The sequence below is a fragment of the Vanessa cardui genome, chromosome 11, assembly GCF_905220365.1.
Source record: "Vanessa cardui chromosome 11, ilVanCard2.1, whole genome shotgun sequence".
NCBI classification, from domain to species: domain Eukaryota; kingdom Metazoa; phylum Arthropoda; class Insecta; order Lepidoptera; family Nymphalidae; genus Vanessa; species Vanessa cardui.
In genome coordinates, this window is record NC_061133.1 from 1,784,283 (window position 1) to 1,805,284 (window position 21,002).

General features: G+C 32.7%; 2 protein-coding genes and 1 non-coding gene across 3 annotated transcripts; all 3 read left to right on the forward strand.

Annotated features, from left to right (window-relative positions):
* Positions 1–8,880: 8,880 nt before the first annotated feature.
* On the forward strand, positions 8,881–15,605 carry LOC124533359. The gene is made up of 6 exons (XM_047108583.1): positions 8,881–8,896; positions 11,569–11,696; positions 12,593–12,778; positions 14,102–14,275; positions 14,507–14,764; positions 15,352–15,605. Exons 1-6 carry the CDS (start codon positions 8,881–8,883, stop codon positions 15,451–15,453), a joined length of 864 nt encoding a protein of 287 aa, XP_046964539.1. The 3' UTR covers positions 15,454–15,605.
* Positions 15,606–16,342: 737 nt separating this feature from the next.
* Positions 16,343–16,413, forward strand: Trnag-gcc. The gene has a single exon. It is a non-coding gene; the product is annotated as a tRNA-Gly (tRNA).
* A 146-nt stretch (positions 16,414–16,559) lies between these two features.
* On the forward strand, positions 16,560–19,333 carry LOC124533370. The gene is made up of 3 exons (XM_047108596.1): positions 16,560–16,764; positions 17,740–17,961; positions 18,621–19,333. The coding sequence occupies exons 1-3, from the start codon at positions 16,659–16,661 to the stop codon at positions 19,331–19,333; spliced, it is 1,041 nt and encodes a 346-aa protein (XP_046964552.1). The 5' UTR covers positions 16,560–16,658.
* Positions 19,334–21,002: the final 1,669 nt, after the last annotated feature.

Here is a 21,002-nt window from a genome sequence, read left to right on the forward strand (position 1 = left end):
CAAACCAATACTTAATATTGATCTCCCGGTTTCATGGATGATTCAGTGCAACAAGCACAGGATATATAAAGTGTTTATTTTCCAAGGTTGGAGGAGCATTGGCGGTAAAAGAAATCCATACATTACTGAGCTAATTTCCTTTCTTGTATACCTATTTTTTAATCCGCATTAAATCTACTTTTAATTTAGATATTATCAGATTAATCTCAAGAAATATAATTATTCGTAACATTTTTTGGGTAACTACTTGTATTTCTAATTAAATAAGTTTTCTTCTAACTTCTAACTTGCAAATTTTCTTTTAATTTATACCTTCGCTTTTTTCTAAGTTTAAGTTTTAATTTAAAAAAAATTATTATAGGATACAAATAATAAATACAAGAATATAACACAACATATGACATCCCGCAACCGCCCATCGAGTTCGTCTTGTCTAACGCGTTAACCTCAAAAACTACGGTTCAAACTTCTATACGCCTTTCACCAGTGGATGGAGTGTTTAGTGAGGAAGGTTTAGTGTACAATTCATGATGGATTTGTTAAAATTTTCTGATATATAACCAATATTGATGGAGATATCCACAAAAAAAAAATGCTTACGGAGTTTATTTGAAACCAATAAAGTTATATGATATATGTATGTATTATAATTATTACGATGCGGGTTGGTGGAATGCACATGCGGCAGAATTTCTATGATATTAGACACATGCAGGTTTCTTCACGATGTTTTCCTTCACCGCCGAGCACGAGATAATTGAACTTTTGAACACAAATTAAGCACATATATATAGAGGTGCTTCCCTGGGTTTTGAACTTGAAATCATCGGTTAAGATGCACGCGTACTAACCACTGGGCCATCTCAGCGTGGTGGAATATGTTCTGAACCCTCTCCTTAACGGGAGAGGAGGCCTTAGTCCAGCAGTGGGAAATTTACGGGTTGTTACTAATTATTACGATATGAAGGTTTTATGTAAACTCAAGATTCAACTCTATTAGATAAGTGATAAAAAAAGGACAAAAATTAAGTCATTGTTGACAACGTCATTCAAGTGAACCGGCAAGCTTCCGCCAAAGATCTGCTGGTGTTTAGTCGATAGGAAAATTGTAAACAGCCACAAACAAATGCAATAAGTATGTCAGTGTATGTTACTAAATAAAAAAAAATAATGGCAAGGGGACTTCACAATAATGCTTAAATAAAAACAATACTCAGTATTGCTTTGCTACGGCTTTTAGAACGAGTCTCCTATACAATAATTGTACTTCACTAGGAATAAGAAATCTTAGGTCATTTAGTTTACGTCATTACGCTATTGATACTGCAACTGAACTATTCCTGTTCGTGTCGTAATGGCTGTCCCATCATCAGGGTTAAGAGAGTGAAGGTCAACAGAGTGCACTTGCTTTTGCGGGCAAATATGCATTGTAATTATAGTTAACTAGCGCCCCTGTTTTCGCACGGGTGCAATACTAATACTACATATATTGCATAATGTCTTAAAACTTTCACAGCTTTTTTGTCATTAGATAATACAAACCGCTATGTATAGTACGACACAACTTAGATGTAGCATCGACAAAATTCGTAAAACCGAAAATTATTATCAATATTTATTTCTCATACGAATATGATCTTTGCACAAACGTAATAACTTGTAATATCATATGACCTAATATATTCTTCAATTTGACACGTCGATTTACATGCACTGGTTTTCTCTGACGCGAGAATCTATAGCGTCGAATAGCGTCGAATGGCGCGATAAAGAGCTATTTCTATTGGTTGTATAAATCGGCAGTAATCAGTTTTATTTCCATTCCATTGCATTTTCCGACGCTACATTTAATTTGTGTCGTACTATACGTGCGTTTTAAATCTCTTGTATTTTCAAATAAATTTAGTGCTGTCAAGGGTCATATGGATCTATATTAAATGCACTGTACAATACCCCTTACTTCTCTCCCTTCTGAACATTCGGTTAGTCTTCTTTGAGAGCGGTCGACCTAAATCGGTCGGGTATCATTATTACTTTATAAAGAATATTATTTATTTTATGGAGTATTATATGTGTATATTTGATGCTTATTGTGTCCGAAACAATTTGGATTTAAATTACGATCTTTGTCATTTCTGCTCGTTCCTGGCTGAAAATAAATATATTTAATTTTTAAATTTCGAACGTCTCTAAAATAATAACGGAAGAGTTAATTGCAGCACTAAATATTTTTTTCTATTTACAGCCGCAAGAGCTAAGGTAGAAATATTAAAGTGTTGCCAAGCCGGTTTGCTATAAAAAAGTCTAATTTTCTCATTGTCGAATAAATTTCCATTTCCTACGATATATTTTCGAACAGTTTTATTTCTTGGGCGTAATACGACAAATCACCATGGCGACCGAATCCGACCACTTCAAAGTCCCCTTACCCCGAGGTCAATACACAGAACAGCATGTTCCGAGCCATAAGGTAGGTGGTAGGAGTACAAGCGTTCAATGACTTAAGAACATTGTAGGAATAAGAAGTGTTTTTGGATTGATGTTTTCAAATTGGACTAGGTTTTTCTCCCGACTATTAACACTCAGAGCAAAATATATTTTAGTCAAGGAAACCGCTTATACGCTTTTGAAGTCATGTAAAGTTATTGTATGCAGTGAATGAGGAACCAGCAAAATACTCAGTAATAACTCTTTCAAATATATCTAACATTGTACAATATGTATATATCTAGCTCCAGTTCTGACATCATATATACATATAATGTTATTTATTAATACGTACTCACAGATTTGCTACGGGTCTAGATATTTTATAATAAATGTTACGTGTAGGAAATGTAGGAATCGTGTTTTCTTTTAATTTTGAAAATTTAAAATGGCTAGATATTTCATTGTTAAAAAAATGATCGTGAGTTTTCATTGGTTATTTCATAACTTGGTATTTTTTTTATTTTTAAAATAACATGAGTCAATGCAATGCTTCAATTTTTTTTCTTTTTCATGGCGTGTAACTGCAAACCACTTGCCAATATCACGTATAAGAGGAAATCACGTAAGCCGGTTGAAAATTCAGAAGTTTGAATTAATAAGTAGATAAAAAGCAACAATTACTTTATGTGTCTTTTTGTATATATTAGCTTTTTTATATATTTTTTATATTTAATTATTTCAACTCAATAATCGATAAAAAATATCAAAAATCTTAAAGATTTTCCGACTGAAGGTCACTTTCTGGTCCATAGCATACTCAACATAATTTAAGATTATTAAACTTTCGGCCGAAACCGAAGGTTAAATTATAAACCAAATAACCTCAAGATGTAAGAAATACAGTTCAAAATTCGCTTAAATTGAATAAAATTATGTATTTTGAATATAATGCTTGAATGTTTATAAAATACTTTAAAACGAAAGGGTCAAAACTGCTTACAGAAAAACAATAACAGTTCGAAATAATATCGACTGAAATATTGACTATACCAGCTGACCAGCAGCTTTCCCTGCGCGAAATTTATAAGATTTTATTGATAGCCTTCCTCGTTACTCAAACTATCTCCACGCCATGTCAGTTATCTGACAGACTTATGCATTTATAAAATAAAAGTAAAAGTAATTATTACTATGCAATAATAAATAATCATTTTTTTGCTAACAATTTACAATTTTACTAACACTAGATGTTAATTGAAGATGGCTACTTCAGCGTCGGCCAAAATTTCTAACAAGTTTTCCCAAGGCTGACGTTGGCCGAAGGTTGCCAAACCTGAAGACGAAGGTTCAGTCACACGTTAGAAATTGGTGTTAAAACATACATAATATATTATCGATATTCAAAAATATATCTATATAATTTGGGGTATCTCGTGAATAAAAATGCCTCTACAATCTTTTATACCTATATATATTCTATTTATACAGAGACACACAACACTATACGTTTCTTAATATAAGTATTTCGAAATAATTTCCCTACTGCTCATATTTACACTGACTCGCTCAGTCTCATTGGAACATAATACAAAATGTTTGGCGGCTAGCTTTCTGTAATTCTTACAAATTATATCCTCATAATCTTGACTCATCTCCACAAGTAATTGCTGACGCCATTGTTGAAATTAAATACATATAAACGTAACGTTTCAATTTTATGTAATGTATGTCATTTTAACAAACCTGACCCTGATGACGGTCAATGTTAGGTCTCACATAATGTTCAAAAAGGTATTACTTAGACCTCATTTGTTTCATTACGAAGTATTGTGACTTCAAAATATTACACTTCAAATATTCATCGATCAATGACCCACCCATTCAAAATAATATCTTCGAAAGTATTCAATCAAATGACATACTATAAGGAATATGAAATGGAATTGTATTAAAATCGCTTCGAATATGAGACATCATCTCTCGTAAAAAGTAAAGAATAACAAATTGTTATTGTGGGTTAATCCTAATAGATAGATGTATCCATCGGTGACTTATCGTAGACATTTTCAAGATGCACTGTAGTACTAAATGTCGTACTTAAATGTTAATTATTGATTAAATTATTGCTCATTATTATTCAATTGATTTAATTTATTTTGTATATCTCTCTACAAAGTAAGGAGTGCGCTTGTTAGCAGATATACCATCTTTTAATTTCATATTAATACACTCTGGATAAAAAAAAAATCAGGAATAATACACGTTAACTACAAAGTAACAAACAGTTTATCGTTATTATATCAGAACATTTATTCCTTTATAGAATATGGAGAATAAACGTGGGAATTTGCACCAAAAACAGCCTCATTTTGTTTATCTTTTACTTTTATACTGTTTGACTCTAGATTAAAAACGTTAGAATATAATTACATGTTGATTTGAGCTGTTCGGTTCAGTGAGGTTATATTTCTTATTATAAGAAACAATTTATAGTCGTTATGGAAAAAACGAAGGTCAACGACCGAGCAAGGTCAAGTTATATGTTTCATTACCATATACACTCAGGGAAAACTAATAAGTCACTGTTAGAAGTATGGTTCACTGTTTCTGTACCTACCGTTTATTTCCTAGGCGATATTAAAGATAATTCAGAAGGCTAGTGTAAGAAATCAAGGCTTTTTCTTATTTAGCCCATTTCGACCATTAACACGGTTTACTTTGATCGTTACTTGGATAAAAACCTCCTTTTATTTCATGGGGGGGTCGTTATATATAAACCATGAAATTACCAATCTAAGCCAACCCTTAACCCTACATGTTACATGTTACATGTCAGCGTACGTCAGTAACTTAAGTGTTAATAAAATTTAGGATTTATTAATTTATACATGGGTATTATTACAGTTATTTGTTACGAAATATTTTCCATGTGTTTTTTTAATTGATGGTTATTGGAGTTCGATATTTTGATATAATCAAAAAAAAAAACTCAAAAAAAAACTTTTATACGTGGGGTTCGATTACAATGGTAATGTACGTTTTTCGTTCAATAAACATCTTGCAAACATAAATTGACCTTCTTTGCGTCAATTTCCTACCCAAAATACCGGATTTTGGTTCGTGATTTCATATAAATATATATAGAGTGCAAGCGTCTTTACTATTACTACACGCGACAAGTATACAAACAATTAATAATTTTAATTAGTAATGACATCATTTACTGCTTGCTTGTTTTTACCTTAACACATATTTCTCTTTTTCTATTTTAAGTAATTGATTTGATATTCTAAAGAATACATTGTATTGTGTAACTAATCATCTCCTATATAAAATACTAGTTGATATTAGCTACAAGAAAGTAGCCTTAATGCCTCTTAAAGGTTTACGCTTGAACTTTAAAAAAATACAGACGAATACAGAATCTCCTCCTTTTTTGTGTTGGTTAAAATATTAGGTTGGGGAAAAAGTCTTTTCGCATATAGTATGTATGAACTTGTAATAAAATCTCTTTGGCTATACCATTTGCATCTGGCTGGTTTTGGTATCATTAAAAAGTTTTAATTTTAAAGAAGGCACTTCCAAATTCAAATTAGGAATTTGTGTGACTTTCATTTGTTTTTGTTGTTATTAAAATGAGTGAATCTAAAGAAGAAATTCGATACATTTTAAAAATTTACTATAAAAAAGGTAAAAATGCAACTCAAGCCGCGAAAAAAATTTGTGATGTTTATGGACCTAATGCAGTATCTGTGAGAGTAGCGCAAGTTTGGTTTAAGCGTTTTCAAGCCGGAAATTTTGATATCAAAGATGCATCTCGCTCTGGTCGCCCTGTTACGGACAGAATTGATGCCATTTTCGAAAAAGTGGAGCAAGATCGGCATATTAGTAGTTACGATGTAGCTGAAGAACTGGCAATTGACCACAAAACGGTTTTGACTCATTTGAATAAAGCTGGGTACACAAAAAAGCTCGATATATGGGTGCCTCATGAACTCACTGAAAGAAACCTAATGAACCGTGTACTCGTTTGTGATTCTTTATTACGACGTAATGAAACCGAACCATTTTTGAAGAAGCTGATAACTGGTGATGAAAAGTGGATCACATACGACAAGAACGTGCGAAAAAGATCGTGGTCAAAGGCCGGTCAAGCTTCACAGACTGTGGCAAAACCCGGATTAACTTGCAACAAGGTAATGCTGTGTGTATGGTGGGATTGGAAGGGCATCATTCATTATGAGACCATCGATTCAGAACTGTATTGCGAACAATTGATGAGATTGAAGCAAGAAATTGAGAGAAAGCGGCCAGAATTGATCAACAGAAGGGGTGTGGTTTTTCACCATGACAACGCTAGACCTCACACATCTTTAGCCACTCAACAAAAATTACGAGAGTTTGGCTGGGAGGTATTAACGCCGTATAGTCCTGACCTTGCACCTTCAGATTTTCATCTGTTTCGGTCTCTGCTGAATACGAAGAAACTTTTTCCCCAACCTATTATTACAATATTTTAACATTTAAACCAATAGGTTTCCATGCGTAACATACAAAGTTACAAGTGGAAAAATTACTTTCATATTTGTGATATTAGGCTACTGGTAAAACCTATTATTTAGGTATATTAATTTGTCATATAATATGCCTCCACTAGTGACAGGACGGCTGGTTTGTTTTTTTACCAGAGGACGGGAATAGCCACGGGGTAGTGCTGGGAACACTCTTACTACATACTTTAATTCACATTTGTATTAAGGACTTATTTCTAATAATTCTTATGCTAATAAAATAAATAGACTTTCCTTTTATCATGCTGAAAATAATACTAAATTAAAATATAATGTATAAGCTGTAAAGTTACTTTACTTTTTTATACTTTATAAAAAGTAAAGTACAGCCTGTACATTTCCCACTACTGAGATAAGGCCTACTCTTCCATTGGGGAGAGGGTTTGGAACTTATTCCAGCACGCTGTTCCAATGCGGGTTGGTGGAATGAACATGTTGTAGAATTTCGATGAAATTCGATGAAGGTTTCCTCACGATGTTTTCCTTCACCGCCGAGCACGGGATGAATTATAAACACAAATTAAGCACATATATATAGCGGTGCTTGCCTGGGTTTGAACCCGCAATCATCGGTTAAGATGAATGCGTTCTAACTACTGAGCCATCTCAGCTCATATAAGCTGTAGTAATTCATTAATAAATTAAACTTCATAATACATTGTATAACATAACATTTTAAACGAGAATTTATTTCACTTCAGTTTTATTACCTAGCCTGACTTAAAGTCTACAGTGCTTTGTTTGTGTGTCTGAATAAAAATTTTCTTCGGAATCGTTGAACAAAAAGCTATAATATTATATCTAGAAACATCCAACAAAGACAAGTCTAGCCTTTTGTGGCTTTTCATCAAATTTCAATAACTACAAACAAAATAATACGTTTAAAGAGCTCTATTTTCCAAGCAATTGCAAATTTTCCGCCCTTGGATCGTGGGTGGTACCCTTTTGTGCGTGGTGTTTGCGTTTTGGTGGCTATGGCTACGTTGCTACGAAGCCTTAGCTTACTAATACTAAACGTGTCATATGGTCAGCAAAATATATTACTAGTAGTATTTTTTAATATGTATTGTATACATTGCCTATAAGAAAATTTAAATTATATTTTATTATAATTGCTTACATACTAGAACTATAATTTATTTTGGGTTCTCAAACTGTTACAACTGCATAAGTATTAAGAAACACACACTCTATACAAAGATTGTAACTTCTTGGAATATAAACGATATACATACGTACATAATATCTGGGTATTGTTACCTATTATAATGCCAAGCTGTAGAATACATAAATTAACCGAATATTACAATACAAGCTCGGCAAGGTGATAAAAGAAAATATCAAAATGAAATCCAGCTAAATAGCAAACATTAATATTTGTACTTGTTTCAAAGACGAATTTGCCTAGAAGACTTCATTACGAACGATGGCAACTTTATGACAAGTTTAATATTTTAAAAAATTGATATGTGTATAAGTGTATTCTAATCATAAAGAATAAATACACTGTTTATTTTTTCTGACGGTACCAATACAAGTTTGTACATAAATAGGCTGTTATTAAGCTTTGCTGAAAGGTGTGATGATTAGTTACTACTTCGTAACACTAAAAACTTATCAGTGTTACAATTTTTGAGAAATAAATTGATAAAAAGTATCCGTTATAAGTTACATAGAATGAGGATTTTAATAGGTTGATAAACCTCACTAAAATACTAGTGATTTTTAAAACTTTTTTATAATTTTGTAAATTTTCAGTCTGTCAGTCACCCTAAAATTATACCCATTTCTAGTTATGTTTCAGTACCATAAAACTAATTTGTAAGAAATCAGTTACTAAGCGCTATTATCCACCTTCTAACCAAAGAATGCAATGCAAATGACTGCGTCGTCAGGTCAGTCCAAGTAAGAGCTTTATGGGATGCAAATTACCTGGGCGCCGCGCAGTAAGCTCGTCTCAAGCTCGAGTTAATTCCTGGACTTTCTTTAAAATTTATTTGGAACGGGTTGATTACCAGAATTTTAGTTGCAACCTCATTATGCTTCATAGGTCAGTACGTCCCCATGCCTGAACTTGGACCATAAGTGAGGCGCTCTTGAAAATGTAGTAAATTAATACTGTATTGCTGTCTGTACAATATATAACACGTGCTTATCCCGATTTGCTCACCCTAACAAAAAATTTGTCACTGGCTGATTGATAACTTCTTAATTGTTTCATATCAACAGATTTTTTCTTTCATTCGCTAATACGTTTATATAAATATTACTAGTCTTATGGTACGACGTCAAAGCGCTATCGACCAATGGATATTATATGCAAAATCTTGACCTAGAAATTGTTATCTACACAGGCTGACTCCCTGCCTCACCCTTCAACCAGAAATAGAGGAGTTATACTACCACTTAACAGCTAAGTTTACACGTTCTTGAAACGAATTGTAAATGCAGTGTTAATGTAATATTCGCATATATTTTAACTTCAAAGCGTAAATAAATTTAGAACAGTTTACCCAAGTTATTGATAATATTTTGTCTTAGATATTATGAAACGCATATAGCCTGTTAAGTCAGTAAAAACAATTCTAATACACAATCACTTAACACCAATAAAAGCAATGTGTATCTCTCTATATATAATAGTTCTCATTTCGCTAAGTTGCACAGAACAACAACAAAATATATACGAGTTCGGTCCCAGATTAAAAACAGATACAGTATCAAATTTTTAAAAAGTAAATTTCCAGCCAGTATTTATTAAAATATGTTAGACTGAAGTCATATGAAACAATTTGTTTTAATGATTTGCATATCTAGAAAAAAGTGACGTTAATTTTACAACTTACAAATCCTTTTCATTGTTTCTCTTAGTTATCTTATTATTTAGCATCATTTACGTATTACGTATATTAATGTGCTAATATCAACCGCGTATCGTCGTGTATCAATAAAGAACCTAGTAACATTGCAGAAATCGAGCGCTAAAGACATAATGGCATTATGAAGAACCTTATTTAAAAAAAAAGATTATATTGTTTTTAAATCGTTAATTTAAGTGTTTTGTTTTTATAAACGGTCAAAATGGTTGTGTGTAATTTATATATAGAAGACAGAAATCGTCCCATTTTGATTTATTCTGAAAACAGTGAGTATACAAAGAAATTTAGTTATACCAAAACATAACACCATATTTACGACTATAAAAAGGACTAGAAAACTTAAATATGATTAAAAAAAAAACAAATACAAAAAATAATTGGCAGTGTAAAGATTCAGCTTAAATATATAGATACATGATTATTTCAATGTAACTAAATATATGGAAATATAAATTAATTTAAAAATATCAAAGTAAAATGTTTCCGACGGTAGAAAATTCTAAGCAACGGCTAGTAAATCTCTCATAGTCTCTCAACGTAGAAAATAACTTTATGATTAAGCGCACATTTATTTCGTGCAATTAATAACAAACATTAATTTAAATACATTTAAATGTAATATACTTATTTATTTTTAGTAGATTTTTTGTAACTACTCATTAATATGTGTGGGTAAATTTTACACATAGATATTGCACACAATATTGTGGTGCTGGTGACTTGTGTTTTTTTTTTAATTGTAGTCGATTTAATTGTCTTAGAGTGAGTTTTACGATCGCTATATCGATAAAGATAGCTCAACTAACAACGTCAGAATAGAATATGAATACTTTGTACCTAAAATGTCGATATCTTGAAAATTCCACTTGATAAACCAGTAAACCACATGAATGACTTTATAGCCCATTATAATTGGTTAGTCGAGCATTTGTATGACCGTGGGCTATTGTGAATTTAGTTATAAATAGGAGACAGGATGGCTTTGTATCATTACTGGATTGCTGGCTTGTAATGGATTCAGTAACAGGTGAATTTGAGTACCGGAAGTTTTTTTTTTAATTCTCAAAAAAAGTTCAAGGAACCAAATTGTCGTTTTAATTTTATATAAATTTTAATTCATATCTGTCAAGCGTCAAAAGTGTTGTGTTAAAATAATCTAGCTGGTTAATTTATTAAACAACAATTAAATATAAACGTATTCTTGGAATAAAATTAAACTACGTTATACGTTTATTTTAATGTTGTCTTAAATTTTCGCGATTATTACACATTTAAATAAAACTAATTATAACGGATTTGAATCGCGTATATTAATTATTTTTTAAACATCCCGATGTTTCGAGCACTTTACAGCGTTCGTGGTCACGGGCAGACTAAGATGACATTTGTCTATTTGAAGAACAAATGAAATATTATTGAGAAATATAATATTTCATTTGTTCTTCGTTAATTAATATACGCGATTCAAATCCGTTATAATTAGTTTTATTTAAACGTTTATTTTAACTACCATATGAATAACTCTCATAATCACTAAATTAGTACATATTTTATTAATTATTTTGAATATAAGTCATGATTACGCCATATATAATAAACATTGTTAGATATACAACAAAATTTCTTAGCGGTTTGATATTACCAGGTATTTATTTCAGCTTAATCTAATTTATTATTATTATTCCCAGTAGAAAAGGCGGTGCAGCCGCAGTCCAAAAATGAGGAGGGAGTCTTGGACAAAATGCAATGCCTGAAGGACTCGTGTTCCAGCAAATGTGCCAAAGTTATCTTTGTAGTGATAAGCGTCATAAATATTGTAAGTTTTGATAATCATTTCTTCCTACGCTATAGATATTTTTAAATAGTTTTAGACCTTTTAGAGTCGAGATGGCCCAGTGGTTAGAACGCGTGCATCTTAACCGATGATTGCGGGTTCAAACCCAGGCAAGTACCGCTGATTCATGTGCTTAATTTGTCTTTATAATTCATCTCGTACTCAGCGGTGAAGGAAAACATCGTGAGGAAACCTGCATGTGACAAATTTCTTAGAAATTCTGCCACATGTGTATTCCACCAACCCGCATTGGAACAGCGTGGTGGAATATGTTCCAAACCTTCTCCTCTAAGGGAGAGGAGGCCTTTAGTCCAGCAGTGGGAAATTACAGGCTGATTTTGTTGTTTGTTTAGACCTGATTAATTGATAGGTAGGAACAGCCTGTAAATTTGCTGCTGGGCTAAGGCCTCCTCTCTCTTTGCGGATAATTTTTAGAGCATTTTCCACCTCGCCTCCAATACGGGTTGGTGAATTAATTAATAGGTCGGTTTATAATAACTCACTCATAAGATGACAATTATAATATATAGCTAAATTTTGTGACAGACACTAGATAAGTTTAAAGATGGAGATTGTATGCTTCTAGATAATCAGAGCCACCACTGATATGTATTACCGCCTATTGATACGTATAATGCACTAATTTAGCCTGGTGTAGACCTAGCTTTAAAAGAATGTAGAAAAATATGTTCCCAAAAATATATTGGTTGCCATTTGAAATGATGAATGTTTTCCAATGAATTTTTGAATTATGAGTTACCACAATGGTTTAAGTAAAATAAAAATGAAATAATAGATGATTTTATCCCTTTTGAATTGTATACCAATTAAAACCAGATTAATAGAATTATAGAATTATATAATTCTGACTTTTTCAGTTAGAAGCCATTGCCCTGATGGCTGTAGCGGTGAGCGCAGCAATAGCCATGAGGATATTTTCCACCGAACAGTCTGGAAGATTGGTAGCATTGATTATAATTGCCGTCGTAGCTGCAATTACTTTGTCCATCACCATTTATGCAATGGTGGCACTACTGAGGAACCAAAGGAAACCTGTTCACTCGGTAAGAATTACATAGAAAGAATTCTTCAACTCTGCTGAGCTAAGGCCTCCTCTTCCATTAAGGAGAGTTCTTGGAACATATTCCACCACGCTGCTCCAATGTGGGTTGGTGGAATGCAAATTTGGCAAAATTTCGATGAAATTAGTCACATGCAGGTTTCCTTCACCACCGAGCACGACATTAATTATAAACACAAATTAAGCACCTATATATAGTGACGCTTGCCTGGGCTTGAACCCGAAATCGGTTAAGTTCTAACCACTTGGCCCAGTGGTTAGAACTTAACCGATTTCGGGTTCAAGCCAGCTCGTTTAAATATGTAAAATATTACTTTAGTATTTTATTATTATTCAGTATCATTCCTATGTCGTAAAGTAAACGGATTACTTTCAACTCAAATAATAAAACTATTAACGTAATTACTTTTTAACGATTTTGATTTTATAAGCGTAATTGCTTTCGTCGATTTGAAAGCTAAAATTTTTCTTTATCTCGCCTTTCCAAGAAAATCAGGGTAAATAACACTTAACCTTGGAATTATGGTGTTTTCAAGTTCAGAAACACCGACGTTACGTGGCTAGGGACGGCATATCACGCTATAGCTCGTTCTTAAATTACCGTTTATAAATTAGTCAAATCTTGTAACTGGAATATTCGAATATGTTAAAAACGAAAAGAAATTAACGTTAATATAAATCTTTATAAAACAGTTTATTCGACGGACTTAATCAATATATGTATATATATAATAAAATTAGGGTGTATGTTTGTAATATTAAGATAACCGCTTTTATCGACACGCATATGTAAGTACATTGTACATACATATATTGCAAAAAGCTTCATCAAAAGTATAACACCTCGCCTCATAGCCTCCACTGGTGACAGGAGGGCTGGTTCGTTTTTTGCCCAGAGGATCGGAATTGCGATTCAACGGGGAAATGCTGCTAGCATTCTTGCCACCATTCCACGCGGTCAAGATTTATACAGTAACTAGTTTTAGTTCATATTTGTATATATATATATTTAAGCATTTAATGTTGTTAATTCTTATGTTAATAAAAAAGTAATTTAGAAAACATTGTACATATACCGAAATAAGATTATTTCCAATTTTTGTCTGTTCGTCTGTTTGTTTGTTCCAACTAATCTCTGGAACGGCTAGATCGATCGATTGACGGAACTTTCGAAAACTGATGTAATAAGGAGTAACTTAAGCTACAATAATAACTTTTTTGTTAAATTCAAACGCGCAGAGAGCCGGCGTATCTAGTATGATTATATAAAATGTTTAATATTAATTAAACATTACTTGAATTTCAGGGATCCGTAGTTCTAGTGATCCTGGCCATCATCCTGTCAGTCATCATCGGGGTGACGATGAAGATACGTGAAGAGGATGAAGTTAAGTTGAGTCAAGCTCTATCAAAGTCCTTCCAGCTGTCTCGGGAAGACAATTCAAGACATGTGAAGCTTTGGGCCACCATACAAAAAGATGTACGTGACTTTTTGGAATATTTACCTCCTAATCGATATTTGAAATTAAAATCATATTAAGTAGTATCATTACTATTCCCATTAAATAATAATTCTAATTTCTTAAATTGGATTGCCTCATAAATTAAGTCTAATAAAAGAGAAGAATATTTAATCCTAAGAAAGTAAAATATTTAATCCTAAGAATATTAAGTCCTAAGGACTTCACTCAAAATATTTAAAAATTTTCAGTTAACGTGCTGTGGAGTCTATAGCTCAGAAGATTACCGAAATCCATACCTACCTAACTTCTTCCCTCCGAATGTGCCCATCTCCTGCTGCCCGAACTACGACCCGAGTCGCTCCCAGCTGGTGCAGGAACGAGAAAGAGAATCCTGCAAAATTAAGAAGCAGTATTACGACATGGGCTGCAGTAGTCCGGTTATAGAGCTGTTCAGAGATATGACGAAGAGGGTGATGACCGTTTCAATTCTGCTGATTATAACAATGGTAATATTTATCTTATATTTTTTTTCTTATCACGTTTCTACGGAGCCTTAATCACCACTTTAGTGCTATAGCACTCAGTCGTTAGTTCCGGAGATTGCCTCCTCCATAAAAGTAATTTTACCTCCTCATAATATTAGTCTTCAGAGTATATAGTCAATTCCAATCATAGCTAGAGGAAAGACAAATAAACAAATTTTGATACCATTGGTCAAAGGCTTAATTAATCTATGATACCTATTCATAATGGCTTTTGCTTTTTGACTAAGTTTCTAATGAACTCAAGTGTGGAAATGTATACTAAAAATATACATATAGTAGTAAATGAACATTTATTTAATTGATGTACGAGGGTGTAGTCGGGAAAAATTTGGAGATCCCAGCACCATAGAATCATAAATGTATGCAAAATTTCAACCCAATTGTTTTAGCGGAATTTAAACATACTATGCCTAGTACGTAATAAATATCGATAGAATGGAACTAGATTTATAAATTCAATAGCATCAATTCATTAAAATTGAAATACACAACACAAACAAATATATTACGTTTTTTATAAAAACCAAAAATATTTCTATTGTCACCAGATCTGGTTAGCCATTCATGGTGCATTGTGGACTCGTTGGTGTATGAAACAGTCAAAGTGTGAAGGTGACACTTCAAGAACGGAAGCAAATGGCCTACCATAACAAGACGCGAAGGGTTTTTACCATGACTTATGTACCATCTCGCAAAACCTTTTTTTGGGTTCATATTATATTTCTAGAAGTATAACAATCCAATTACAATAATATTAAAATATTGTGTCATTAGGAGTATTATATTGGAGTATCTCTTTGATTATTTGACCAGGAAAGTATACTCTTAGTATAAAGTGGCGGCTTAAGGTACATCATTACTAAATTGATTGATATTTTTTTTTCTGTTTTTTGTTTGTCAAAGGAACACAGAACAAAAGTCAAAGCAAAAAAAAAACAAATTTCTAACGATCTCAACAACAGACACGAGGCGGCGAAATAATTTTGTTTTTAATTAATGTTATAATGTTATATTTATTTAAGCATATTTTGTAAGAATCCTTTTTAAAAAAATATACGAATGTGAGATATGATTGTCGTTATTTTATTGTTAATATTGTAACAGCGCCACCTGTTATTGAGTAGTGGAATCTCTTGAAGCTTGGTCTACTTTGCAATAGTCAGCGTTGTTAGTTATGCTTTTATTTAATAGATGGCGGCATAGTTGCATAACCTCGATAAAGTATTAATTATTTAATGAAAAATGTATTATAGTATTTATTTGACTACCTACAAACATAATGTTTTTGAACGTTTTTTTCTTATTGATAGAAATAAAATTTTAGTTTTTTCGAATAATTTGATTTCGAAAATATAAAATTTAAAAAGTGTAGTAGTAGTGTACTATACAATTATATTTAAGGACTAAATGTTAACATTAAGGCCTTAAATATATATAAATATGACTTAAAAATACTTATTCTATGAATTTTGCAATAAAATATAACTGATACTGGTTTTGTTAGCCGACTATACCGTTATTTCTGCACTAACAATGTAAGCATCGGTGGTTCAGTGGTAGAATGCTCGCCTGCCACGCGGGCGGCCCGGGTTCGATTCCCGGCCGATGCAACGCTTTTTATTTTTGACACTACCATATCAGTATCTATATATACATTTATAGTCAATATAAATATATAATCATTACAAAACCGTGTATTTAATTATTACTTCAAAATCTAAATTTCATAATTTCTCAATTTATTTTGAAACAAATATCAGTTACTAATTAAATTCGAGGCAATTAAAAAATAATTAAGTCAGAATACGGTATAAAACGGTAATTAAGGAAAATTGCCGTCTCGATAGTGGCCATTATGCATGCACAATGTCTCCGCAACATGAGAACATTAAAAGCTAATACTGCGAGTTTGTTGCTTAAAATATGCCTCATAATTAATTTCATAAAAAGAATATATGCTGGTAAGACATTATTATTTATACATATAATATGAATCCCTAAAACCGGTCTTTATTTCTCTGTTTCCCCAGTGATTTCAGATCTCTAAAATAGATAGACATAGTAGATTATATATCTATTGTTATGTATATAATAGATATGAACACCCAATAGGCTAGGTATTTGACTGGATTTTAAAATCCATTTTTACGATTCAGTAGAAGTTAAGGAACCCAGTAAAAGTTGATTTTTTTATTTCTAGTACATATTTGCCGAAAAATATCATATTAAAAAATCCATATTTAAATAGCGCACAAAAACGCTACTTGGACAATATGGCTCTGCAATGTGGTCGGTGAGGTCACTTTCTTGTATTTAAATCTGTGGTACATGTAGTAGAAATGCAAAGTTTACAAGAAGGTGACTTCATCATAAGCCCGGCCAATCAGGAGCGTTTTGTGTCACGTAACAAACGTTTGAAAAAATGCATTTTTATTTATGTATTCTTGAATAAATTAAGTATTATTTTCAACTTTCATTAGTAAATAAGCATTTTTAAACTCATAATATACACTGATTACAATAATTCACAATTCATTTTTCACATTGTCAAATAGCCTATTACAGAATAATTTAACATGCTAATTACATATAATACTAGTTGTTGCCTACTGCTTCGTTCGCGTTTTATGGGGTTGTCATGTGTTAGGCAAAAAACGAAGCCTTTCTTTAAGTTAAAGTTTGCTTCACACCGAATTTCATCAAATTCGGTTAATTGTTTTTGTCGTGAAAGAGCCACAGACAGACAGAGTCATTTTTAAATTTATAATATTAATATATATACTTATATAAGGAAAGGTTTAGTCCACATATCGATTTTGAATAAAAAAGGCAACATATAGATCCTGCTTGAATAAATAGAATTACTTAGTATATTTTGTAAATGATAATTAAAGGTCAATAATTTTCAAACTTTTAATTTCGCTTTTTTCCATCAGTACCACCAGAATACTGCCTTCAAAATTTAAACAGATCCAACTGTAATTTAATGCCTCTCAAAGTATTCACATACTACAAGCCCGGGTCCCGGTGCGAGCTAGAGGAATGGAGGGGATGTCCGACGTACAACAGATTCGATACGGAAGAAAACTGTATAAATATTTGCATTAATTATGATTACACGACGAGTAAAACAGGATTTCATAGCGGTGGTGTAAAAAGTAAGACAATATTTATGTACCCTATGCTTTATTAAACACTGGTTGTTCCTTCGGCGTTGCTCGCGTTTTAAGGATTAGAGATCATGAGTTAGTTGTTCAAGTTGGCTTCATAACAAATTTCATCAAAATCGGATTCAGCGGTGTGTTAGTCAAATTTATAATATCAATATAGTTTAGTATACATAATTGCACTATGTCTTAAGAGCTGCTTCTAATTAGATATGTTATATGACGGATTATGTTGAATAATAATTTCAAACATGCACCTTGAGCATTACTAAGCCTAGATAAGTTCAATGACTTGATTTGACGACGATTGTCGTTGTTACACCAACGATTTCTCATCTTAAAAGCGTTTTCGTTTGTTCTCTTGGGCTCAGTGGTAACAGAAATAGCAGTATGAACTTACACGTCACTCAAATTCTACAACATGTAATGCAGTTTAGTGACGTAGTGGAATAAACTCTAAAACCTCCTAATCGAGGTGAGGAGGTAATCCAGCAAGACTCTTAAAGGCAGTTTACTGCTTGTTTGTTTTATATTTCGAAAATTATCAGAACATACAATTTGTGCTAATTAATATTTATTTACAGATTTTTATCAAGCTGTGTATTATTTTTTTTATATATTCGATTTATTGTATGTCGTTGAACTTTCAGGACATTGCGTCAAACCTTTGAACATTTATAAATGTAACAAAAAGGCTACTAAAGCTTTTGTTTATAACAAAGCTAAAAACGACTGTGAAGAAATTATATGGACCGGATGTCCTCAAATAGGAAATGTATTCGAAGAAAAACTAGATTGCTTACAAACCTGCTATAAAGGTGATTTAAACTGGTATAAATCGATAAAAATGTTGTCGAATAAAATAGCAGACCAGTTGTCAAAAATGCTTAATAGTCTCTTAATAACTGATTCTGATGCAACAACAAATCATATAAAAACTAATCAAGTAACAGAAAATGAGAAAAAAGTGAATAAAAAGCAAAGCGAGAAAACTTTAAAAATTAAGTCAACCAACACACCGGTTACAAAAATAAACGAAATAAAATCAAAAATATCTTCTATCGATATGAACACTGAAATAACCAATTATATATCTACAACAGATTACGTTAAAACAAATAACGTAAATGAAGAAGGTGATATAACTACTACAGACGTTACTAAATTCGAATCTTCTACAGTAGAAATACCAACTACTGCTAAAGTTGAACCTACGTCTGATATGACAACTGAAGTTAAATTGACTACAGCCAACGTGACATCTACAACTCAGGAAATAACCAAATCGCCGAGACGAAAGAGAACAAAAGCATGGAGTGTAGGAACTGCAAAAGCGGTTGTATTAATACAAGATCTTGAGTAGGTATAATTGAAAACCTCGGGTTTGTTTCATATACGTAGACATTTATGAAAGAAGTTATACAATACATCATTGCTAATAATGGTTGCACAGAAAATATATTGTACGTATTAATCTTATAGCCGAAAAAGCTTAGCAGTTGATTATTCTATTATATTTACATCCATTTTTTTTTCTTTAAAATAAATAAAGATAACGACTAGATATAAGAGTAGATCATAATATCATAAGCAACCGTTTTCTTTTTTGAATATAAGCATGTAAGCTTATTGTTCATACAAATACATAATTAAAGTACAATTCATAAATTGTTTGTTCAAATTGTAAGTCGAATTTAAAAGACGGTTTAAAAATAATGCAAAATTAACACTTAAATAACATAATTATCTGCATAATTGTATTGGCTTAAAGCAATTGTTTGATTTATTTGGAATATTATTGTAGATCATTCGTCGACCCTCTAAACGTGAATCAACAAATGTGTTTATTTTGGAGATGACATTTTGTTTTTTTTTTTATTTATTTCTCCAGAGACTTTCATTGCCATTTTCGAGTATTTGCTTTTAATTTGTTTTGTATATTCTATCTATAAGGAATCAGTTATCGTCTCAGAAACCATAATATCTCTCTTTTCAAAGGCGTTTTGATATTATGATGCCTTATCGCGTTATTTATTATTTATGAAGTAACTCTCTGTAGTGATCACTTGGATTAAATCATCTTGGTTTGATAAGCGGTTGACTGGTATGACATGAGCATCGATACAAATTTGAAGTTGATATTCGATTTTCGAATTGGGAGATCCAATAACGTGAGCGCTAAGATCTTTACTGAAATCACCGTTGCCTCAGTTAATTTATACATTTTTTTTTTTTTTTTTTTTTTTTTTTTTTTATGGAATAGGTGGCAAACGAGCAGGAGGCTCACCTGATGGAAAGTGACTACCACCGCCCATGGACATCTGCAACACCAGGGGGCTTGCAGGTGCGTTGCCGGCCTTTGAGAAAGGAGTAGGCTCTTTTCTTGAAGGTTTCCATGTCGTATCGGTTCGGAAAAACCGCCGGCGACAGCTGGTTCCACAGAGTGGTTGTGCGAGGCAGAAAATGTCTAAGAAATCGCGCTGTTGTGGATTTTCGGACATCAAGATGGTGCGGGTGAAACTTAGAATTTTGACGAGATGTCCGAAGGTGAAATTCAGCAGCCGGGATTAATCCGAACAATTCCTCGGAACATTCCCCGTGAAAAATTCGGTAGAAGATGCAGAGTGATCCAACATCTCTACGCAAAGCCAAAGGATCAAGGAGATCGGAAAGGGCTTGATCGTCGATAACTCGAGCCGCTCTACGTTGGATGCGGTCAAATGGAAGGAGCTGGTACTGGGGAGCACCCGCCCAGAGGTGAGCGCAGTACTCCATGTGAGGCCGAATTTGCGCCTTGTAAAGATTTAGGCGATGGGCCGACGTGAAGTACTGTCTCGCCTTGCTGAGCACACCGAGCTTCTTTGAAGCCAATTTGGCTTTGCCTTCCAATTGACCGCGGAACTGAACGAGGCTCGAAATATCAACGCCAAGTATTCCGATACTACCTGTAGCGGCTATCGGGATGTTCTCAAATCGTGGAGATACGACAAATGGTGTTTTTTTAGCGGTTAACGCGCAAACTTGCGTCTTTT